Source organism: Glycine max, chromosome 20 (assembly GCF_000004515.6).
Source record: "Glycine max cultivar Williams 82 chromosome 20, Glycine_max_v4.0, whole genome shotgun sequence".
Taxonomy (NCBI): domain Eukaryota; kingdom Viridiplantae; phylum Streptophyta; class Magnoliopsida; order Fabales; family Fabaceae; genus Glycine; species Glycine max.
Window position 1 is genome coordinate 47,390,398 of NC_038256.2, and position 25,678 is coordinate 47,416,075.

General features: G+C 33.0%; 2 protein-coding genes across 9 annotated transcripts; one reads left to right on the forward strand and one right to left on the reverse strand.

Moving 5' to 3' along the window:
* The first annotated feature begins 1,629 nt into the window (after positions 1 to 1,629).
* On the forward strand, positions 1,630 to 10,236 carry LOC100809869 (TBC1 domain family member 10B). The gene is made up of 18 exons (XM_003556511.5): positions 1,630 to 2,114; positions 2,650 to 2,719; positions 2,965 to 3,594; positions 3,683 to 3,877; positions 3,990 to 4,103; positions 5,160 to 5,218; positions 5,447 to 5,513; positions 5,614 to 5,665; positions 5,774 to 5,866; positions 5,998 to 6,081; positions 6,174 to 6,538; positions 7,306 to 7,367; positions 7,707 to 7,776; positions 8,507 to 8,587; positions 8,668 to 8,769; positions 9,317 to 9,441; positions 9,714 to 9,828; positions 9,933 to 10,236. Exons 1-18 carry the CDS (start codon positions 2,065 to 2,067, stop codon positions 10,056 to 10,058), a joined length of 2,460 nt encoding a protein of 819 aa, XP_003556559.1. The 5' UTR covers positions 1,630 to 2,064; the 3' UTR covers positions 10,059 to 10,236.
* Positions 10,237 to 10,634: 398 nt separating this feature from the next.
* Positions 10,635 to 20,881, reverse strand: LOC100810403 (probable plastid-lipid-associated protein 12, chloroplastic). Of its 8 annotated transcripts, XM_003556512.5 has the most exons (12): positions 17,855 to 18,022; positions 16,378 to 17,641; positions 16,257 to 16,310; positions 15,591 to 15,665; positions 14,721 to 14,840; positions 13,934 to 14,125; positions 13,704 to 13,787; positions 13,520 to 13,612; positions 13,314 to 13,367; positions 13,150 to 13,229; positions 11,415 to 11,522; positions 10,635 to 10,861 (listed from the first exon to the last, which is right to left on the reverse strand). In XM_003556512.5, exons 2-12 carry the CDS (start codon positions 16,567 to 16,569, stop codon positions 10,780 to 10,782), a joined length of 1,134 nt encoding a protein of 377 aa, XP_003556560.1. In that variant the 5' UTR covers positions 16,570 to 17,641; positions 17,855 to 18,022; the 3' UTR covers positions 10,635 to 10,779. The 8 variants fall into 8 exon arrangements, 2 of the variants coding, with proteins under 2 accessions (XP_003556560.1, XP_006606582.1); XM_006606519.4 differs by lacking the exon at positions 14,721 to 14,840 and having other exon boundaries at positions 17,855 to 18,021; XR_005890372.1 differs by lacking the exons at positions 10,635 to 10,861; positions 11,415 to 11,522; positions 13,150 to 13,229; ... (5 more) ...; positions 15,591 to 15,665; positions 16,257 to 16,310 and adding an exon at positions 18,893 to 20,875 and having other exon boundaries at positions 17,178 to 17,421; positions 17,609 to 17,641.
* Between the last annotated feature and the right edge of the window lie 4,797 nt (positions 20,882 to 25,678).

Here is a 25,678-nt window from a genome sequence, read left to right on the forward strand (position 1 = left end):
ATTCATTTTTAATAATAAATTACTGTAACAAGTATAAACAAAAGAATATATTGAATTATGTTAAATGTTTATGTTTTTCAAATACATGCATTGATTCTAAAATATTATTAACAATACTTGTATTGTTGAAAGTAATTTTCAAAATTAAAATCACACAAATATTATTTCAGTAATTACTATTTAAATATTATTTGGTATTAATTATGTTAAAGAATAAATGAAGTAAATTTGTTTACATATTGGTAATGAAATGTTAGAATTACTTAATTATAAAAATTTAATCAATAATTTACAGCCCATTAAAAACAAAATGAGAATTATCTTGTTATATTATATTAATTTTTCAACATCAATTAGGTTAATATTTAATTTCACAAAATAGTTTTACTTCAATTCAAACAATTAGTTTATAAGCTTCCACTTCTCAATTTTTAATTTATAAATTTTCATCTGATTTATAAGTTTTTTAGTAGTATATGAAATAATATTGTCAAATAATGGTATTTTTTGAAAATTTATTAGACAATTAAATAAGTATTGTACTTTAGATTAGAACGGTGTTATTATATTCGGATGGCTACTTTTTATCTTATACTGTGATCATGTTAATAGTTTTTGGCATTCAATAGCCTCAAGGGACGAGGGATTAGAGAATGATTTTTTTGGCATTCAATAGCCTCAAGAGACGAGGGATTAGGGAATGAATATTTGTACGGTACAATAGTACGCTCATTGATTCTTTTTTATTCTTAAAAAAGAAAATAATCTTCTGCAGTGCCATTTGAGAGAATTAACAAATAATAGAACTCTAAATGAAGAACCATTTTGTAGGTCATATAACTCCGTCATCCTTTACTTTTTTTTTGTGACAGACTGCAAATTTTTAAAATAAAAAAGCTTTTAATAAGCATCTATCATCTATGTTTAGAAAACTGATGGCTAAACCACCAAAAAAAAAAACATCTTTCGATATAATTTTCTCATCTTTATAGTAAGTAAATAGATAATTATAAATATGATTGAACATTTAGAATAAAAAAGGTTATAAGTTGTTGATTTTCATGTTAACTGCCCTAATCCATATCCATGTTTATCCTAAAAGTGTTATAATGTGATCCAAAATTTTGGTAAATTCCGAAGAAAAGAATATAGAAATCAATTAAACTACAAATGATCATTTTCATCTAAAAATTAACAATTTTATCATGCATAACGTAATATAATTTATAATTAAATAATACCAACACAAAAATTAGATTATCAATATATTTTAACTGAATTTTATATTATTTATCTTACTTTTTTTCTATTTTTTGTATAAAATTTGTATAGATTTATATATAAAAAAAAATCATTTTTCTCTCTTCACACGTAGAATATATAGGACACAAAACGATTCATTTAAGCGAAATCGTGCATTTTTATACGAAAAAGGTCAAACAAGGACGGCTTAAAAATATCTATTTGCCATTATATAAGCATTAACCAAATAGTATTTTGAAAATATAATACGATGATGGCGTATGGTTTGGTGTCGGTGTTGAAATTAGGGCATGGCGGTCCACCCGAACCGCACCACATTTTAAACTTAAGGGTAAAAAAGCATAAATAAATGAAAATAGTAGAGGATTATTATTATTACTATAAGGTTATTTACAAGAGCAAGTTGATTAATGATTAATTGATTATCATTAGCGTGGAGTTGAGCCGGGTCAAAATCTGAAACAGCACGTTGATTGTATTGGTCAGGTCAGCCGCGGAAGAAAGAAAAGTGAAAATTGAGGAAGCGAAGCGAACCAAACCAAACCACCTTTTAGCTTTTGATTGCTTCTGTTTGTGAGAGTGTGAGTGAGCATTTCACGCAGCACATGTAATAATAACGTGACGCCATTTTCGCTCTCCTCACGCCCATCAGTGTGCATGTGAATCTCTCTCTCTCTCTGTTTTTGTAGCTTACCTTACTCACTGGCACTAGCTTGCAAACACTCTATAACTGCAAATATACGCATTCGGTTGCACAATTTCGAGGCGAAGAAGATCTAGTTTCGCCGATCCAATCCCAAAATGAAGTCTAACAAAACCGTAAATCCTCTCATCACCTTCGAACACAAGAGGTATATTATTCGTTATTCACCTCCTTCCTCTCGTATTTCCTTCCTTCCCTCTCGCTTTTATGTTAGATCCGTCTATCAACACTTCATTTTCCTCTTTCATTTGCTTTATGTTTTGGTCTGAATTTCACTTGGACTACTATGCGACTTGCCGTTGAATTAGTGGATTTTGAAGATCGCTCTCTGTCCGTTGAGTTTCAGTTGACGCCGATTGCAAGTTTTTCTTTCTTCATTTTAATTTTTGTTACTTAGTAGTAGTGAGTAGTGAATAGTGATAATTCAGAATCTGCGCTGCGCTGAGGCAATCAATGCCGAGTGCTGTGCGAATTGCGTTTTGTGCGGAATGTGTCGTCGTTTTAGCTTTGGGGGCGACGATGGGCGATTTTAGTTGCGTTTTGCTTTAATTCGTTGTTTCGTTTCGTACTACTTGTTTGTGTGCAGTTAATTATTTTGAGTCTCTGTTGATTTTTTTTTTATCTTTTTATTGTTGGATTCTGTTTTTTATTTTTGGAAATTAATGCGTGTTTGGTGTGAACAGGGATGCCTATGGGTTTACTGTGCGGCCTCAGCACCTGCAAAGATACCGTGAATATGCTAACATTTACAAGGTCCGTCTTGTCATGCTTTGGGTTTATGATTCCAGCCTTGCCACTTTTTAAGTTTTTTCTGGAAGGATTAGGAGAGTGATGTGAAAGAAAATTCACTTCCTGCTAAATTGAAGAATCTTACGAGATTGTACTACTTGTTGGTGGAAATTGTTTTTGTTTTCATCCTCAAAAGCCAAAGCTAGAAGCACTTAATTTCGTATCGATGGTGTTGTTCTAAGTGTAACAAGCTTTTATTGCTATTTCAGGAGGAAGAGGAGGAAAGGTCAGATAGGTGGAACTCATTTCTTGATAGACAGGCTGAGTCTTCTGAATTGGCCACAGACGGATTAGTTGTGGGGGAGGGTGAGAAGGTTTTGGGTGATGAAGCTGCAGGGCAAGAAGCTGATACTAGCTCGGAGAAGGGTGTTGATGGACATGAAGCAAGCAACCAGGTGCCTGGTGGTTCTGACAGTGCAGCAGAAAATGGTAGTCAAAAGGAGGAGGTGCCACCAGCTGAGGAGACAAAAGTTCACAGAGTCCAGTTATGGACAGATATAAGATCATCTCTTCGAACTATTGAGGATATGATGAGTGTTCGTGTAAAGAAGAAAACTGGGTCAGTAAAAGATGAACAGATTATTGAAGCTGCAAAATCACCATCACATTCTGATGATGTGAAATCACCAAAAGGAGCAGCATTTGAGGAAGACTCAGAGGAGGAGTTCTATGATGTTGAGAGGTCAGATCCTAGTCCGGATATGCCTGTTGTTGATGGCACAAATGCCTCAGCAAATGGTATTACTGCTGATGCTGCACCACCAGAGGCTTCATTTCCTTGGAAAGAAGAGTTGGAAGTTCTGGTTCGTGGTGGAGTACCAATGGCATTGAGGGGAGAGGTATGCACTATATACATGAGATTTGCATTTGTTGTGAAATTTATTTATTGTTTGGTGAGTTACCATCTTTTTTGTTATTGTGTTTCAGCTTTGGCAAGCTTTTGTTGGTGTAAAAGCAAGGCGGGTGGAGAAGTATTATCAGGATCTGCTAGCCTCAGAAAATGATTCTGAAATTAAAACTGATCAGCAAAGCATGGAGTCAACTGACAGTAATGGGAAAACAGGTGCAGATTTTGGATGTATGCCAGAAAAATGGAAAGGAGTCAAAGGACAGATTGAGAAGGTATATGCTTTTGATATTTCACCCTTATTGTTCTTAATACTGTGATATTATTGGTATGACTCTTTAAACAAGTTTCTTCTTAGTAGTCCATTATCATTGCTTGTTTGCGCAGGATCTGCCTCGAACATTTCCTGGTCATCCTGCTCTGGACGAGGATGGTAGAAATGCTTTGAGACGATTACTTACTGCATATGCTCGACATAACCCCTCAGTTGGTTACTGCCAGGTCCTTGCTTCTTTAAAGAGTTACATGTTCTATTTTTCCCATTTTTTTTATTATAAAAGCTGTTTTTTCCATTATTTTTCAGTCAATCTAAATGAGGTGTTTATATTTATATGAAATGAAACATCTATACATCTGACTAGACTTAAAGGACTTGGTTCATACTGAACTTGTTAGTTAATGAGATACCACAGTGCAACGAATCAACAACTACAGACATTTATGTTGCCTTATTTGTACTAGTTTTTTTTCCTTCCAAAATAAAAATTGGGGACTTGAATTTCATCACTTTTAAATGATGAGTCAAGGAATCCAATGGCAATTGATATGACAAATTTTAAAAATCTTGCAAAGCTAAATTTCCCACCTACTTACCCTTTACTAATATCTGATGTAAAATATTTATATTTATATATATGAATTCTAGAAAATGAAACTTTTGGCTAGTCATTAACCTTGCACTATTTTACTTCCACAAAATATATTATTGATCTTTGTTAAGGTAGTTTTGGACTTTGGAGCAATGTTTCTCCAGGTTTGTGCTTGATAGTATAATGAGTTGAAGATGATCTGTGTCACTGTGGTATAGAAACAGTGTATTTGATATCCATAACACAAACTACAAACCTATTGTGAAAGATCTTTGAGCTTGAAATGTGTTCCAAGCACAATAGGAATGGTTCATATATGTGCATCCTCTCACTCAAGCATTTTGTTGAAATTGTAAATTGATTAGATGAATTGGGAACTACTTTGTGACAAACCTCAATCAGGCAAGAGCTGTTTTTGAGGTTGCATGACCGACTGAAGGTGCATAGGGCCCTAATGCCTTGTGGCAACTTTCATATGTGTGATGTGTATGATTCATAAATAGTAGTGATCTGTCCTTTTTTTCTAATCATGGTATTGATACGAAGAGTAGTGATCTGTCATATAACATGGATAATTAATTAATTTAAGTTTGTCATTTATCATATGCCCTCTCACATGGACATATCATGTATGTTCATGAAATCTACAACCCACTGATTTAGCTTGTTGAAATAATTTATATTGCAGGCCATGAATTTTTTTGCTGGCTTATTGCTACTTTTGATGCCTGAAGAAAATGCCTTTTGGTATGTCCTTAGATAACTGCTTGAGTATTATTTCTAGAGTATATGCACTTTTCAAAGTAAATTATGGATAGAGCATCATCGTTATAACTGCTGCTGTGTTTGATTAACATTGTTTCCCTGAAGGAATGCCTGACTGATTGCTTTATGCTTATGCAGCATCTTCAGCAGCTTTTACATTTTAAATTTGAACTAATTTGATATTCCATCACTAACTATGGTTTTTCCCAGGACCTTAATGGGCATTTTAGATGATTATTTTGATGGCTATTATTCAGAGGAAATGATAGAGTCTCAGGTATGGTTTCTTTACTTCATATTATCAATTAAATTAAATGTGCATGAATAACTTTTACATTTTGACATATATTCATTCAAATATATTATCATTTTATCAGGTGGATCAACTTGTTTTTGAGGAGTTGGTGAGGGAGAGGTTTCCCAAATTGGGTTTGTAAACTATTTTAATTCATTTTTGTCTTTGAACTCACAAAGTGAATTTTGTTTCTAGCATTCCATTTCTTATTTGTTATTTAATTGTGTATACTTATTTTGCAGCCAATCATCTGGATTATCTGGGAGTGCAGGTGGCATGGGTTACTGGACCATGGTTCCTGTCCATTTTTGTGAACATGCTTCCTTGGGAAAGTGGTCAGGTTTTATGTTCTATCTATTGAGTAGCGTAGCTTAGTATTGCTTCACAAAGTTGCCAATGTCAAATGAGCATTTGTACACTATTGTTCGAGCTTCCTTCTGATCTATTGTAATTATTTGGACTTCAGTTCTTCGAGTGTGGGATGTGCTTCTTTTTGAAGGAAACCGAGTCATGCTCTTTAGAACTGCAGTTGCTTTAATGGAGCTATATGGTACTGGCTGAAAATGTTTAATGGAAAAAGTAAACTAGCAATGCTTAAGCCATGCATATGCTCACAGAACTTAATTTCATCATGTCTTGTAGGTCCTGCGTTGGTAACAACAAAGGATGCTGGAGATGCAGTTACTTTACTTCAGTCGTTGGCTGGCTCCACATTTGATAGCAGTCAGCTTGTACTGACAGCTTGCATGGGTTACCAAAATATAAATGAAACTCGTTTGCAGCAGTTGAGGAATAAACATCGGCCAGCTGTAATAGCTTCCATTGAAGAAAGATCAAAAGGGCTTAAAGCTTGGAAGGATTCTCAGGGACTAGCATCAAAGCTAGCTGATATGCAAGTGCTTGGCAATTTATCTCGTACAGAATCTGGTTCCACTAATGCAGATGAAATTCTGATTAGTCTGACTGGAGAGGGTGAGATAGATGCTGTTCCAGATCTTCAAGAGCAGGTCAATTTTGTCTTTCCTTTTGGCCCTTCTCACTTTTTATTTGATTGTGATATAGTTGATGGTGCATTTTATTGCTATCTTTTCACATATATAACATTCTCAAATTACTAAGACTGAAGTTAAAAAAATCCATGTTTTATAAAGTCATAATTAGTTTTGGCTACTCACTAATGATTGTGTTAAAATAGGAGGAAACAGAGGAAAATTGAATGAAAACTGTGTGTTTAAGAACACCATGAATGTTGTATTATATAGATGTCATTATAATAAATACTAATAATGACAATAATGACACAGGATATTTTGTTTCCTCAAAATCAGATTCTACTTTCCTATAAATCCTACTTTCCTACTAATAATAAATGTATATTATTTTATCCTCATTTTCAACAGATTGCATTTATCTTAAAATGAACCCTTAACCTCAACATGATTAATTTAATTCACGTGTGGTTGACAGGTTATTGAGGACTATTGTCCTGAATTGGTCCTTAGGCTCAATTTACCTTCATAACATTTGCAGATTTTCCATTTCAATTATGTTTTTGGTATATATTACTAATTCAATGCATGCACATTTTATCAGAGTTGAGCAGAGTTTTGGTACAACATTGTTAAAGCTATGTTTTGATATGGTTGTTGATTTTGTTTTACTTTATAAGACCCACTTGAGTTATTTAATTATCACCATATCTCATTTTTTGTAAATCTAAGCTGAGCAACTAATTACAAAATGGCATTGTTCTTACGTTGTGAACTCCATGCAGGTTGTCTGTTTGAAGGTTGAACTTTGTAGACTACTAGAGGAGAAAAGATCAGCCATTCTTAGGTACTTAAAAATCTGACTTCTCTTGCAGTCGTGCAACTTCTTTTCTTTTCCCCCTAACCTACTCTAAAACCTTAATCATATGCCCAGTTCCATAAAGCATTGGTTATGATATATAATTATAGACTTGAGTACTTCTGTCTATGAGAAGTTTAAATTTGTAACTTCAGAGTATTTCGAATTATTCTCCTTTTGTTTTTTTTTTCTTTTTTAACCTTAAATTACATGACATTGTATAATGTGTGTATGTATGTAAGTGGAGAGAGAAGTTTCCCCTGAAAATTGAGAGATTCACTTTTTTGCACATAGCATTTATTCCTTTCAATTTCCTCTTTTTATCAGAGCGGAGGAGCTGGAAACAGCATTAATGGAAATGGTCAAGCAGGATAATAGGCGGCAACTGAGTGCCAAGGTAAGTCATGAGCGCACATGGTTCTCCACTTCTCTGAAAGTTCTTATCACACATTTGTATGGGATACGGATACTTGTATTTTACTTCTACATCCATTTTTTTTTTGGCAAATTCCTTTTCTGGGATACTCTCTGCTTTCAAAGTACTACTTGAATATTCCAGGATGCAGATTCAGGTCCATGATACACAGACAGGAAGTTCTATGATGTTTATATAATTGAAGTAGTATTTATGTGAAAGTTAATTAGATGAGAATAGGAAGTGTTATTTAAACCAGCCCAGCTCGGCTGGTCAAACCACCGGAAACCAGTAGTATGGCCAGTCAAGTTTTTGGATCATTTATGTATTTAATCCAGTGAGAACCGGTTAACTCAGCACTAAGTAGTAAAACCAGTGAAAATTCGTCCACCTGACTCGGAAGGTTTTCAAATTTACAGCTTCCAATGTGCATCATATATATTTACAGCAGAGTGCCATCATCATCATGTCTTCTCTACAATCTTCTGAATGGTGTGATTCATATCGTTGATATAGAATTACAGATTCATCTATATATCACACAATTCAAAGTCATCTACAAATCATTTCGTGATATAGAATTGCGCGTATGGAATCATGTGATTCGAATTGCGAATCAAAAGCCTCTAACAGCTATAGATTAGATGTCCTGTAGACTAGGTTCTAATTTGTTATTTGAGATGTTAAAGCACGTAATTCTTATCATCTTCAGGTAGAGCAACTAGATGAAGAGGTTGCTCAGCTTCGACAGGCACTTGCTGATAAACAAGAACAAGAAACTGCTATGCTTCAGGTCTCATTTTGTCTGTTTGTATTCATTCTCGGGTTAACATATGTTTTCTCTTGTGTGATGTGAGTTTTTGTTGCTGATAGGTCTTGATGCGGGTGGAGCAAGAGCAAAAGGTGACTGAGGATGCTCGTAGGTTTGCTGAGCAAGATGCAGCCGCACAAAGATATGCTGCGCAAGTCCTTCAGGTTACCTTTTTTCCTTTTTTTCACCTTGTATTGCTCTTGTATGTTGGTTAATATCTGTCACATATACAAGATAATCATGTTAAAAAAGCATCGTTGTTTTTCAGAAAGGTGATCCTGATTTGGGCATCATTGTATTATAGTGGCTGATATATTTTGTAGCATCTTAGACATGATTATTCATTATTCTGTCGTAGGCTATACTTGAATGCCATTTAGAATTTAGCCCCGGATAATGATAGATTATGTTTGTTTCACAGTTATTTTAGGGGTGGGGGGATTGTGGTGATTGCACTATGCTCAACAGTCTAATTAGCATTCTTTGATTTCAGCAAAGTTGCCTCGTCTTGTGCCTATTTTCAATGCAATAATATTAAAGTATTTATAAATCTCTTTGCCTATCCCCCAAAAAAAATCTCTATGCTTAATTGCTTATCCATATGTCAAGTCCATGTCAATGCCTTTTTATACTGCTATATTATATTTCGACTGGTACAATGGTGAATTTTTCTATTGCAATATCTTACAATCATACATATTATATTGGCAGGAAAAGTATGAAGAAGCAACTGCTGCACTTGCTGAAATGGAGAAGAGGGCAGTTATGGCAGAATCTATGCTGGAGGCTACATTGCAGTACCAATCTGGCCAAGTTAAAGTGCTACAATCTCCACGGTATATAAGTTTTTGAAATATCCCTGTAGTCTTTACAGCATGTGTGCACCTACAATTTTTTTTTCCGGTAGGGTTTTCAATTTAATATTTTTATTTTCAAAGTTTTTGTAACGAACATCTGTTGTGATTTTGACATACATATCGTTAACATTTGGTTTCTGGTGGTGATTCTTGAAGCACCACTGTAATGGTTGAACCTCCCCCAACTGCCAAAACTTTAGTGGAAAGGAAATGAACATAACTGCTTGACTTAATGTCTTCTTGATTTACAGATCTTCACAGTCAGATTCTCCGGTATCGAGAAACAATCAAGAGCCGGATATCCCTGCTAGGAGGATAAGTTTGCTTTCTCGTCCATTTGGACTTGGATGGCGAGATCGAAACAAGGTTAGCTTTAACAGCCATTCCAAAAGGTTCAATGTTTTATCAATATTACACTTGCATGATTACTTTTTTTGTGGTTGATAACTTGAATCTGTTGTCTGCAATAGGGGAAACCCACTAATGAAGAGCCAGCTGAGGGAAATCCCAGCGTTGAGGAACAAAATACGATCAGTGAACAAGACGTCAATGGCCTTAAAGTACAGGATGAGAGTAGAAAAGAAGTCAGTGCCTAGATTTTCTTTATATCCTACTCAAGACAATTTGACGAGCAAGAAGTTAGTTTCTTCTTCCTTGTCTGTAATTTTTGTTTAGGGTGAACATATAATTTCATATTCATTAATTGTTTGTTCTTTATTATGTAATAGAATAATAGTAATTGGAAAGTAAGTGAACGGTCGAGGTCAACTGTAATACATCTCTCGTTTATTTATAGTAGAAACTTTCTTGTGTGCGTGCGTGTGGAGGAACCTTGTGGATTCTATGGTTTTAGAATAAACTTTAAGATGGTGACAGAAACAAAGTATGTTTGGATGGGGTACCAAACGAAATCGGCGTGGTGGAAAATAATTTATATGCATTGGTAGTGTAAATTTTTTTACATTAATAATCAATCATAAATTATAATAGGTAAAAAATTTAGGATAGATTTTGTAATATAATTCCTTGAAATACAGAATGAAACATCAATTTTTATGAACAGGTTCTCTCAAATTGAAAGACTCCGGAAGATTTTAAACGCCCAAATGAAGAGTGGAAAACTATTACTTGCCAAAATAGAATTGAAGCATTTAATAAACCACAACTTGAAATGGAAGCTGAACAAGTAGTACGTCCATGTTATGTTTATATTTAGTTTGCATTGTCGTACAGTTAAATACCCAATTGAACACAAATTTAAAATTGTCACTCGCAAAGGTTTCGTCTATTCTTCTAAACAATCACATATGTACTAGGTCACCTCAATGCATCGGTACGAACATGTACGAAAAGAATACTGTTGTTTCCCCGGCTAACTCTGAGCTTCTCGTCACTGTATCTGCAAAGGAAAACTCAACTAGTGAGGGATATTAGAGAGATGCCAAATATTTTTATTTGATTTCTTATTAGTTTTTAATCAATTCTTAACGAATACAAATGAGGGAAGATGTGAAAATGAAAGAAAAAAAACATTAATAGAAAACTAAAATTAAAAAACTTACGAATGGTTTGGTTCAAAAGAGATTAGGGATTTTAATGGAAGGGAATTTTAATTAGATATTATGTTTGGTTAAGAAAAGGGGAGGTAAGGTAGTCATTTTCTTGTTTGATAAGGGAAGGCAAGGAATTTTAAAAGTAAATTTACTTTTGTATTTTTATAATTTTAAATTTTAAAACATAAGTAAAAATATTTTAGTCAGTTCAATTCAAATATTTTAAATTCTTTTTCCCTTCCTTCGAAATTCTCAGAATATTAGGGGAGCAAAAATTAGATAAAGAGGAATTTAGTTCTCTCCATTCCCCTCCACTCAAAATTTCACCAAACATATTCTTAAAAAGTGAATTCAATGCATATATTGGATTGATTAAGAGAGAATATGATGTCATCTTACAGAAGCTCCAATATGAAGTTGTTTTTCAGTTCTAAGGGATATCCGAATGGGCCACCAATTATGGCTGCATCATCCATTGTAACGCCATACACTCCGGAGCCAGTTTTTCTGTCAAATTTGAGGCAAAATATCATGAACATTCAGTGGGGTTCGTATTTTCAAACAGAAAATTCAAGGAGCACGTATAGAGATAAATAGATAGATGGATCAACGTTGCTTTTCTAATCTGTGCCCATCAAGTTATCCGTTGTCAGTTGTCACTATAACTCACTCCTATCCAGGCAACTGTGGTTTACTCAACAGATTATCATATACAGTTACATACCTACTTACCTGGCAAACTACGACTTGGTAAAATACAACCTATATTTTTGGAGGGATTTTACATACAGTTGCAGCCTTTCTTTATTTCATCAATGCAAATACCGTGATTGTTTCATCAGCAGGATCCTTTCCAGTGTCATTTGATCTTCGCCTCATGTTATTCCTTTCTTCAAATCAATTTCTAGAATCTCTTTCCTAAATACTCGTTCACAAACTAATGCCAAAAATGTGACAAACACGTTGGATAGATTTGAAATTCTTCCTCGGCCATCATTCAGGACATCTTTGTGATTCTCTTAGCCACTAATCCAAATGATCAACCCCCTCTTTTGCTATCAATAAACTTTGATTTTCCAATAAGTTGAATCATGATTACCTGTAGCTTTTTAAGGGCAACACATAGGTGCAGTTCTTTAAATACTTTTAGTGTTATTTAGAGTTTCATCTCAGAATCGGTGCTGATCTTAATGTCCATTTCAATTTGAGAACAGTATAAAAAATATTTAAAGAACTGCACCTAAATTTTGTCCTCTTTAAATAAGTCAACCATTTCAATTAAAGAATCTCCCTTCCGTGCAAAGAGGCCAAATTATCGATATGACCTATGAGAAAAGCAATTAATTCATGACCTATAAAATAGCTGACATATCAAGACCTAAATTTTGTCCTCTTTAAATAAGTCAACCATTTCAATTAAAGAATCTCCCTTCCGTGCAAAGAGGAAGTTTTTTAAAGCAAAACTGGTCTTAGGATGTTATTGACATATAAAATAGCTGACATATCAAGATATATGTCAATAACATCCTAAGACCAGAACCCCTACCCTAACTTTAACCATGCCCTTAAATATCAAAGCTACACACTTCATAAAAGATACTTTGTCTCAGCCGCTTAGTTCAGGCAACCCATGGCGACACCCTAAACAACCTCTCATTGTAAAACTAAATATTTAGTCATTCTACACATTCCCATTGATGCCCCCGCAGAAATTCTCCTACTTATAAATACCCTGTCTTAAAGTTAGAGCTTTGGCAAAGAATTCCAAGCATACATTAAGCATTGCCTAGCATACTTACCCAGGTTCTGATATTACTTCTACTCAATCTCAATTCCTGAGATTCCCTTAAAATTCCTTTACCTTGAAGCCTTAACACATTTTTAGAACATGTACTCTCTGGAGGTGACAGATGCGTGCCCTTGGGCTTTAATATCTTTGTCCAAGGCCGAAGACCCACCTTCCTCTTTGTTCACATATTCTAGATCTATCCCCTTAATTATCCAAAGGTTCTCCACTATTTGTCTACAGAGAGGTTGGTCCCTTCATTGCCACTAAATGCCTGCCTTCCTATTTCCTTTGTTTTGATGACCCTCTCATGAACATCAGTAGTAACATGAAACAATGGAAACTTACACAAAATTTCCACTCATGGAGAACTTAAGCCCAAGCAAGATATCAACCAGAAACTTTATTCTTCCATTCTTCCTGATAATCTGCAACAGCCATCATAATATACACTGAAGATGTGAGGCAGCATATGTGGGAATTAAAGTAAATGTATAAGATGAATCTGATACCTGCTTGCCCATCAGCCCATTGACAGCATTCTCTATCCAACTATCCGTCACAGTCTGTAGATGATAAGTTGTTAAAATAAGAAAAGGAAGCTTTGCAACAAAAAATGTACACATTTTAATGAGCTTCAATCAGCACTGTCCAAAAAAAAACTTCAAATTAGTAAGTGATTGATTATCGGCGTTCCTTTGGATTTCCAAAATCTAACCTGTGAATTCCACATCATCTGCCACTCACCCTCTTCTAGTTCTGGATCTTCTTGACCAGTATTCTGCTTTAAGGAAATAAGTTCATCTATTGCCTGTTGGAATAAGAGTGTGAAAAACATTCACAATTGAAATATTACAGTTATGTTTATAAAAATATATAAACAAATAAATCAGCACTCTGACCTCTTTAATGCCCTTCCCCGAGGAAATAGCTGTCAATAACCTTTGCCTAGGCTCAGTTTGCTTCTGTAACACAAATGTGGTTCCCTGCACTATAGATATGTTGCTAATAATTCTTCAGAAATATAAAGCGTATATAGAAATACATTATGTTATTGACAATTAAGCATTTTACTCAAGGAACGGAACAAAAGACTACTAGAATGATGTTTTTACTGGAAATGCCTAATCACCTTATTTCCTCTTGAGATACGAAGGTTTCCTGAACTCGACAAATATGTGGTGTCTAACCAACCCTTTGCTTCATCTCCCAGCAGCCTAAATGGAACTGGATACGGAACTTTGAATGGAAGAAATTTAAAAGAAAAGGCAGCTCTGTCAAACCTAAAAAGGATTCTTTTTCCATCTTCAATTGATGCTGCTGCCTGTGTAAATTAAAAGACATAAAAACAAGAACTACAACAACTAAACCTCTATCCAACTATATGGGCTCAGGTACAAGATCAAACAATGTTACTGGGCTCTTTCAAAGCCAAATTTTCAATAGATGGAAGAACAGAGATAACAAAATTTATGTACAGATATGATATCATATTCTCTGTATGAATAAGTGCAAACATAAATGGGACTTCAACCATCATGCTATATGTAAATAAAGAAAAGAAAAGCCCGAAAGTCATCCATATTAAAGTTTGATTCTTTACAAGCACGTAGTAATTGCTAATTAGTAAGTAAATCAGCTGTATACAAAGCTGATTGTTTTTTTTTAAGAATTTAAAGTATGGTATTGCACTTCAAAAAAACAATCATCCTTGAACAAGGCCTATAACAACATTGCTTATAGATTATGTGTAGCACAATTCATTTACCTATATGGACTATTGGCAAAGTCTCTTAAGCTAAAGGGCTTCAATGAGTGTGATAGTGTTACCAAGTATTATAAAAAGAGAGAAAGTTTAGTTTTACACAGAAATGTATATTAAATTTATCATAACTTCAATTGAAGTTATTTAGTATTACCTCCACTTTGAGCTCACCAATAGCATCAGAAAATGACACAATATTGCATACGCGTGGATCATTTGTTCGAAGATAAACCTCTTGAAATACACTAAAAAAGTCAACCCCAACAAAGGTTCTCTGAAAGAGCAATATAAAATACCACATTGAGAGTTGAGACACATGATATAGCAATTTACAGAGTCTGTCTTGAACAGGCCATGACACTTGTTCTGGTATTATAAGGTTGAAGTCAATTTCAGTTCAATATGCCTAAATGCACAGACAGGATTCCATGTAGAAAAGGCTAATATATGTTGCTTTCCCTTAGGGAGTTAATATCAGTAGTATCGATGAAGACTGTTGCTTCGTCCGGTAATATTCAAGAGATGACCTTGTGGTTTTCATGATACTGAATGATATAGTCATTCCAAGAATTATATTAAAGATGAATCCATGTATTCCAAGATGAAGAAGCCTTTCATAAGGTTTGTGTTTCAAAATAATAATAACAACAAAAACCTTAAAACTTTGAACAGCTAAAATATACTAAAGTTGTCATCATCATCGTCGTAGTAACAATAGTTTTAAATGAGACATTCAAAAACTTCTATTTTTTAATCGGATCCAAATCATACAATCAACTGTCAAGTACTATTGGAAAAGGCTGAGTTGGCCAACAATTTGATGACATGGCAGTCAACTTTATGATGATTCGATAATAATTTGCACTCAATTTAAATAACCTTTCTGAAGCAATTATCCGATCTTGTGTATTTTTTTCCAAAGACCCGAAGTCTAATCTAGGCATTCGGCAATAATGAAAATATAAGGTAAAAAAATGGAAAATATGTTTCATTGGACATCCAAGATATAAAGGCAAGACAGAACCTGAATGGGCGATGCAGTTCCTGGTCTTGTGGTGAAAATTAGCTGCCAGCGACCCTCGATCAAGTTTGATTTTGTCTGCAGAACGTAGTAACAAATAATATGTCGTGCCTAATAGTATGCTGGGTTACAACTAGTGGAAAAATATGTCTAAGAATAAATATCTAATTCATTAGTTTCTAAAATTGTGATTCATTCGACTTAAGTCACTAAAATTAACGAAATTAAAATAAAAATAAAAGTAAATTCCTGAAACCACAAGTCACTAATTTTAGTATTCCTGGGTAATGAAACACATTGACTATTACAACTTTCAATCCTATTTATAATCCTCAATTACTTAGTTCACCAAAATTTAAAAAAAAAAAATTAATAATAACAAATTTATATATTTTTCTAAAAATATTATTATTATTAATATTTTTCTCTCTTTTAGATTGATGTTAAACATCTCTCTTATTTAATTAGAAATATTTTTAATAAAAAAATAATTAATGCATGAAATAATATGGACAAGATCTTATAAGAAAGAAGAAACAAGTTTAAAAAGTTGGAAATGATAAATAGGAAGTATTATGATTTAAGAAGAAAAAAGGAAGGTTACGAAACCATATTGGAAAAGAAGCTTAGAAATAAAACAATGAGAATGCAATGAAATTGAAGACGAACCGGATCAGGTACACCCCCTAACCGCTCCAGGACTTGAACAGCACGCTCAACAGCCTGAAAGAGAGAAAAAAAAAATGAATTATGAATTCAGAAAGGAATTGAAGAAACGTGAGAGAGAGACATTGAGCTGCTGACGAGAAGAAGAACGTCCGCGTCCTTGGATGCCAAGAAGGGCTTCGATGAGTGAGTTCTCAGATTCCGTAAACGATATTTGCTCCACTTTAGAAGACCGAAGCACGAACCGATCTTTCAAGGGCCTCGGAGAACACGGAATCGATGAGTGAAACCCTAGATTTACAAGCTTCAAAGCCATTCTAGATTTCTAGTTATTGTATTGATAAGGGAGCAAGCTTCTCCTTTTCTGTTATGTGGCGCCAAGATCAAATTGAATACGTGGCAAGCCCGGAAACAACATATAGATAGAATATCCCTTTTCTGCCCCACTTTCGAGTTTCAATATCCACACAACCGGATTACTGTTGGAAAGCCATTCATTTATTACACAACATTTGTCAAGATATTCTCGTGTAAGAATTCATTTCTAGGATTAATTTATTCAATTAACATAGTCACATATATGAATGGTTAAAATGAATTATTAAGAAAAAAAGTCATTATTATTCAGATTCTTTTAAGTTAAAATAATTATTTCCTTGCATGAATTATATTTTCATTTTTTAGGGTTACTGGTCCCTTTTATTGACGAACGAAATTGGATAAGAACAGGCAATAAAACTAATATTTTTGCCGACACCCAATATGTTATCTGTAAATTATTATAAATCATTAATAATTAAATAATCACCACAACACTATAACCACAACTTGAGAAATAATCCAATGCAACAGAGCTAAAGGAACGCTTAAAAGAAACACTACTTTCGAGCGGGGTAAAAAGAAAAAAGAAAAACACCATTAACATGATCAACAGCATGAAAGTCAGGTCAACCATTCAATTTAAGTGATACTTTGCCATGTAACATGCTGAAAGAGTAGCAAGACAGAAGAAAATAAAGACTGAAATTACGAATCTGCTCCTTCGCCATACAAGCAATTCCTGGACACATGAACTCGTTGACGAACAAAATTAAGAAAAAGGCCAATGATCTCAGCAAACAATTCTTTTGGTTTTGTTAAGACACCAACAAGGGCAATTGTGCAGAACCTGCAAGCATGAATAGTATCTGACAAGTTAAAGCAGTTGAAGCAGCAGCTATTACGTAATCCACACCAATTCGTAACTTCAAAGATATTGCTCTATCTTTTTTAGATGCACTAGCACTACAAACTCTTAACACCACGCAACTACAAGATTTACAAAATTGTTTGCCAATAGGCATATATTTTTACACCTTTGACTTGCATAGCCTAGCAGCAAATAGTATCTGTAAACACAAAAAACAATGGTTAAAATTAAAATGTATATGCACATGAGAAAAATAAACATAAGTAACGGATGCCCAAGAATTAAATTCAAAGGTCAATATTTTTTTATTAAAAACAACAAATGGCATTCAAATACACAGCTGTGAAATGTATTTAACTAAGCATTTGAAGTTCAAGGAGAATAGGAAAACCAGAAATATTAGAGAAAATACCGGCAAAAGCATTTCCATTTTCTCTTTCGAAATTAGCATCCCTGCATCCTTTTCCATGCGAACCCTTCTAATACCGAACCCCTGCATCATCCATCTAATTCCTCGGGAATATCCAACACAGTTGCAATTGGCACATTTGTGAAACCAGATATCCCATCGTAGTAAAATCTGGCAGAAATACTGCTTTCTATCAAACTTAGAGTCCAAAGCCACCAAACAATTTAAGAGCATCACCAAGTTCTACATCAAGACTCGATACGAAAGTTCACATAGTATTTGCTAACATAGTTATGCTAAAGCAATGATTCACTTACATGTGAAAGAGAAACTCATGCATGATCAGAATCTATCCAAAAAAACAATCAAGCTAAATGTGACTTGACACAAATACTTGTAAATATGAATATTTCAAGAACCTAGCATTATTAACTAATTGATAATTACATAATAATAGTAGTATGTTGGAAGAAAATTATAATTGGTCCTTTATGAAAAGCTTTCCTCATTAAAAAGGATTGATTCTATTCAGCAATGTCTGATGAAGTTCATCATGGTAAACAGTGAACATCCCAAATAATTTTTTAATGAAAAAAAGAAAAAGAAACTCATTAAGAGAAGGGAGGATAATAATCAGCAGAAACAACCAAAATATACAAATACAAAATCAATTGCATGAAATTAACTAAAAGTAGCTTCAGTACATAGTAATCATTAGTTCTCCTCACAAATTCACAGGTTCTTTACATGCTAATTAGGACAACACTTTGGCATACACTTTAATCCCTAGTACATAAATGAACCTGCAAACCTAAGGATCTCTCTTACTATTTTTTGAAAGACCTACCCAACCAAACTCTACCCCAGAAAGGAAAAAGAAAAGGAAGAAAAGTCAGGTCCTAGCCTTATGGCCCTCATTAATGTCCATGAGATTTGACAACGAAGAACAAAACCACTAGTCCTCCCCAATCTTTCATTTTACCAACACATACAAATTAGAAAGAAAAAAAAATAGCGACAAAATAAAAGTAAACTGCTAACCTACGATCTACAAATACCAACATTTACGCATTAAAAAGTTGTAGAATTCATTTTACTCTGGCCTTCCCATCAAAAGTCTATTCAGATGAACAACTTAAGCTAACATGGGACAGACAAATTATCATCTCCGGAAGTAGTCTCTGAGCTTGTCCCAACTACTTGATTCTTGCTTTCATCCTTCTCATTTAAGACTAAGTCATTTGTGTTTTCATCTGTTGCTCCTTGACTTGTTGATTCTTCATTTCTGTTCAGCATTTCAAAATCATCACTCTCTTTGTTATCCATAACCTCATTATCTTTTGCAAAAAATTTATCTGTCAAACACTGTCGTGACACTACTTCATCCTGCTGCTCATCCTTCTCCTTCACTTCATCAAACACACAGTCACCCCCCATTTCATTACCTCTGATCTCATCCTTCTTCACAATAGCCTCATTTGGAACAGACCCTTCCATAAAAACATCATCTACACCTTCAGCCTCCAATACTCCACCATTATCCAACTTGGCATCAGCCTCAACATTTCCATCTCTCCCACTTTCCGGCAGCGAGTCAACCATCTCAACATTGTTCTCAATTCCTATAACTGGAACATCTGATCCACCCTCACTCTCATTATCAGACCCATTCTCCACAACTTCCTCGTTGACATCCTCCACAGCCTGGTTCTGCCTCTCAAGAAACAGCAACCTCCTTCGCAGATCGCCCAATTCTCTCTCCATCAGGAAAAGGCGCTCCTTCAAAGTCAAATTCTCCTCTTCCAATTGAGCTATATGGGAATCCTGATCATCAACCCTATTCTCGAGCACATTATTATACTCAACGCCATAGTTCGGGTATATCATCTCAAACCGGCTCAAATCATGATCCAGCCTCCTCTCCACCTCCACATGTTCCTCCACATCACTCTCACTGGACCCACCGTCCTCCTCATCCTCATAATCATGAACATCAGCCTCATTCCCGGGCGATCGAAGTCTAATCAAACCCTTCATCGACCCATATCCATCAACACCCCACTCCTCCTTCGCCATATCCCCTAACACCTCCCTCGACGGCGACAATATAGGCGTGGGAAGCACTGCAGGGGTCACAGGGCAAGGCGACACAAGCGATGCTATGCCACCGGACTTCTTGGCACGAATAATAAACGACGTCGTATTCCTAGGGGCATAAGGAGCGAATCTATTATTAAACTTCTTCTTAGGATAAAACTTACGCGCTTTTAAGCGATTTTGCGATTGCAACTCGTGCAACGTTGGGGGCTGGTAACCAACGACACCGCTGTTGGAAATACTAAGAGTAGCGATTCCACTTGGATTGGGTTTTTCCATTCTCCTAGGGTCCTTGCGTTTGTCAGTGACCTTCTTCCCCTTCCAGTTGCTCCGGTAATTCGGTTTCATAGGGTTCTGAAACTTCATGTTAGGGTCCAGAGGAGGTTGCTGAGACCAAACCTTGTTGTATCCACGATTCATCATCGGAGGCTGAGGCTGAGACTGGTTCATCATAATCTGCGATGTCTTCATCTGAGGCTGCTGCGCTTGCTGATTCATTCCCTGATTGTGCGAGAGCATCTGAGGCTGCGACTGACCTATAATCTGCACCTGATTCATCATCTGAGGCTGGCTCATCTGGTTCAAATTCATCATCATCTGCGATTGGTCGTTCATCTTAACGAAACCCTAGGCCTAACGGTTCCGGCTATAACGATTTCAAACGGAACGGTCGAGAATAAAGTCGTATCGCTGATCGTGAAAACCGGCACCGGGAAAGAGAGACCGAAACCCTAAATTCCTTTTTTCTCTGAAATAAATTGGGAAGGGAGAATATTAGATTTAGGGTTTGATCTTAAGGGAATCGACCTAAGGCTTAAATCGTATTCCTCTTTCGAGATTTTCACGAATCTGAGAGAAAACCCTGATTCCGAGTTCTTGATTTTTTTCTCTCTCGAAAATTCTGGTTATTATCGCTGAAGATTATACTTCTGTGAGGTGCTCGTCCCAACCGAAGGGGTTTATATAGTGGGTCAGGAATAAATTAGACGGCTAGATGTTGATTTGGTGAATGGACGGTTTGGATTTCATATTCGTGATGAACACGTGTCACTCGTCTCCGAAAAGGTCGATTCTTGATTTCCCGTTTCAAGGTACGACTGCACTGGGAAATTTTGAACCTTGCCAATTGATGTCTGTCTTCATGAGCATTTTATCTTATTTAACAATAATTTTTTTAGTATATTATTTTGAACCTTATTTGATTTTAAATTTTACCTAAAATAAATTTTATTCTTTTTCTAAATAAGCCTTAAATATTTTATTTTATGATTTTTAAATAAATTATTTAATGTCAAAAAATTTTGAAATATTAAATTAATTCCAAAAAATAAGAAGATTAAATTAAATGCATGGTATAAAAAAGTTAAATTTTAGCAACCATTAGGATAAAATAGAATAAATATTTTTATTTTACTTCATTGATAAATTATAATTTTCTTATTCTTTTTAATTTAGATCATATTTTTTATTAAAGACATACATATTTTAAGCATATAAGATATCATGGATGACAAATCTCAAACACTGATTAAGACACTAGTTAAGTTTCAAGAACTCCACATAAATTGATACATGCACGTGAATTGATCCATGCTATAAATGTTTTAACTATATGCAAAGAGGATTATTGACCGTTTGAAAAACAAATGATATTGATATTTTTTTAGAAAAATTAACTATTGAAATTCAATGTACAAAGAAGGATAAAATTTATAGATTGAAAAAGATAAAGGAAAAGTAAAATAGGATAAACATAAATGGATAGTGATTTGAAATAGTTGAGAAATATTTTTTTTTGGAATAGTTATTAAATCAAATTAAAATGGAAATAATAAATATTTTTGAAAAAATAGAAAATATATTAAATGTTCAGTTCATGAGATTAGTATAAGACGTGTAAATAGGGATACATCTAAAAAATTGTTTATTTTTTGCACTTTGATTATTTAAATATTTAATTTCTAACAGATAATTATTTAAATTTTTTTATAAAATTATTTATTAGTTTTATACATAAAACTAAATTTAATTTTTATTTCAAACTATACAAGAAAAAACATATGTCTTAATTTATTGTACTAATTTTTTTTCTCAAAGTTTTAAAAGACAATCTCACAAGTATAATAATAATAATAATCAAATAAGACTCACAATCAAGAAGACCCAGAAGAAGAACTCATATAATATAATAATAATTAAAATTTATAAAAAAAAATATTCCAATTATATATTATATATAAATATTTTTATAATATACCGATAATAATAATTAATGTTAATAATTAGATATGTGGATAGATAAATGAACAATTATAACATACACAATTCGTATAGGTAATAATAATTGATAAAAGACTAATAAATGTAATTAGTTACTTAGCTATTTCTCTACCTCTATGGTGAGAGTTTTGTTAAGACGCAAGTAAATTTTATCACTCATTTGTTAACTAGAGCGTCAATTTTGTATCTTAGCTCTCATATATCTTTTGTCATGAATAAAATGACATAAGTTCCTTCAAAATATAATAATTGATAAAAAAAAATACATTATTAACAGTTCAAATAATTAGTATATATGTATCTTTAATGAAATACAATAAATCACACTAAAAGATAATGGAATAATGTGTTAATCAAAATATAAAATTTTTTAAAATAAAGTATATTTATAATAAAACAAAGTTTATAAAAATTCTGGTCCTTTATTAAAAGTGGACTACCATTTAATGATGTATAAAAATCTTGTGCGTAGACCGTTAGACATGATAATGGGGTGGGGCAGGAACGGATATTGTCTCTCCAATCCTCGATCTCGACTATGTAACATATTCTAATACCTGGATCCAACGGGTTAAAATTTATTATCCCACCCCTGTACGCACCGCTGTTGGGTATTGAGTATTCCCGAGTCTTTCCCGTACCCGATTCAAATTAGAAAAATATTTTTTTTGTAAAGAAAAAATTAAAAATTTGATTTTGGAAAAAAATAAATTATTGTTAAATATTTATTTTTAACTACTTATATGTCAATAAATTTATCATAGCGCATGCGTCTACAAAAATCGTTAAGAAAATAATATTAAATTATGTAAAAATTCTAAAATAAAATTAACAAGTAATAAAAATTTTAGGCCTTTTGATTAAATTATGCAAACATTCTAAAAATTTTAAGTGGTGGGGCGAGTCTGGGTTCAGGGTCGGGACGGATGTAATAATCCTATACCCGTAATTGTACCTGACTTTTGGTCATCAAGGGAAAACCCAAACCCATACTCAGTCAACTCGAATATTACCCGTCAAAGACAGAATGGATTCGAACGGGTACGAATTTTTTTACCATGTCTATAGACCGTATTAATAATGAATTTTCAAATACTTTGATAAGTTAAAGAAAAGCAATAAAAAAATTCATTTAATATTAGATCACTCAACCTGTGTCACGTTTAATTATTCTTTACCAACAAGTAAAGAATTCCACTAATCAAACTTGATTACAAATTTTTTTGCCACTATTATCAAAGTCATTACTAACACAACCCTTAGATTCTCTTGAATATAAAAACATCAAAGTATTGTTTTGTTATTGAGTCACTCCTAACTTTCACAAATAAAAATTTGATATAGAATCATAATTTTTTTACAACACTCAATGAGTGAATATACAATGAAGTTTGTATCTCTCACAAGTACTCTCTATATCAAAAGAAAAATTATCTTAAGCTCAGTGTATTCCTTAGCAAATATTTTTATTTTCTCTTATTTCTTGATTCACTACTCTTGTTTTTTTGTACTCATTCGTTGTTGTTAATTCAATTCTTAATGTCTTATTTATGGAGAGAAACTTGTAATTGTTGAGATTATCTTCAGTATTGAATAATATGACAATTATGCGTATTGATATTGTTTCCTGAAATAAGTAGATACTGCGTGTTTTTTTGTCTGACAGAATGAAGACTTTTCATATGTGTCGTACATAACTCAATATGACTATTAGACTTATAAAAAGAAATATAAGATTGATTCGTAGATTTATTCCTTTTAAAACAAAGTCATGTATATAAACTAATATAAACTAATAATTCAAATAAAATGCATATTTCAATTGTTATTTGGTTGGACCGATGAGTATTTCCTACTTTCTGTAGACAAGGTATTTATTAATGAATAAGTTTCTCTTAATATTGTTTTTTGTCATCAAACCTGTTGACTTAGATGCAATATTTTTATAAAAAGTTTAAAAGATGTCTAAATCATCTAATGATAAGTCATCTAATGTCTAATATTTAGATTATAATATAATTAATAATAAATTATATTATTAAAAATATTAGTATATATTGTAACAAGCAGTAACATATAACGAGTATGTATTATTGTATATAGAGAATATAGTAATCAGTGCTAACATATTATAAGATGGTAAGAAGTCTGAGGGAAATAATTCACTAAAAAAATAATCTAATTTAAGAGTAATTTTTGAAAATGTTCTTATTGAAAAATAACTCATAAAACCACTTTCATTAGAGAATGCGAATCCATATATATAATGTCGGAATAGATTATTCGATGCTAATTGTGACGTTATCTTTTATTTGATTTTTCTAATTTAAAAATAGAAATGTACAAAAAAAAACCTTTTGATCCTGTCTTTGAGAATAAATCTATAATCTATCAAACAATGTTTTTTTAATAAAATTAACCTTAATTACAAATCATATTTCTAAATTTAATAAATAGTATATGAAATACTGTAATATTTTAGGCTATTTAGAGCCTAACTTTATCTTTTATGCAAAACACCAAATAAAAAATGAATTCATAAATATATTATTGAGGAGAAAAACCAGAATAACCAAAGCCAAAATTAGTTAAATTTATTAATTTTAATTAATAATATCATAAATCTAAGTTTCATTCAAATAAATATTCATAAAATTAGATGATTTAAGGGGTGATTATATATATTTCTGCGTGCCAAACATGGGTCAAAGCACCCCAAAAGAATAAAATATATTAAAAATCACGGGGAAACAAAATTCTAGCTACATTTGCCATGATCAAACTAGAAATAAAAGAACGAAAAAAATCAAAAACCCCTACATCACCCTGGATTGACAACCCATAAAATGATGATTTTTTTATGATACTATTTGTAATTTATGGAATTTTTTTTCAATATGATTTGTTGTTAATAGTCTAATAATACATTTATTTTCATGAGAAATGAGGATATTTTTTCAATGGACTTCACAATAAATTAAAAATATAAAAAAATTAACAATTAATAATTTAAAAATGATATAATATATGTTATAATCACAACAAAAATAGTTTTCGTTACATAAAAAAATTAGAAATCATATATCAATCTTTCAACACGAATAATCCACTAACCCGAGAAGTTAAGAGATAAGTTGAGTTAACCTATCAAATTTATTTATTTTAAAATGTTTTATGGATTGTTTGGTTACAAATTATACTCTAAAGTATCAAATTTATGTTTTTTGTATTTTTTAGCATTACAATTAGTCAGATAACATTATTATAATGATGAGTGGTGAAGATACCAAAGATTTTAAGTAGGTTGAGAATATGATATTAGTCTAGAGTAGTGATAATTATTGAATTTGTACAACTTGGGACAGATGACAAAATCATATATATCCCTCCCTCTTAAAATCTCTTAAAATAAGTATCATTTCATATAGATAAAAAAAATTAATAAATGAA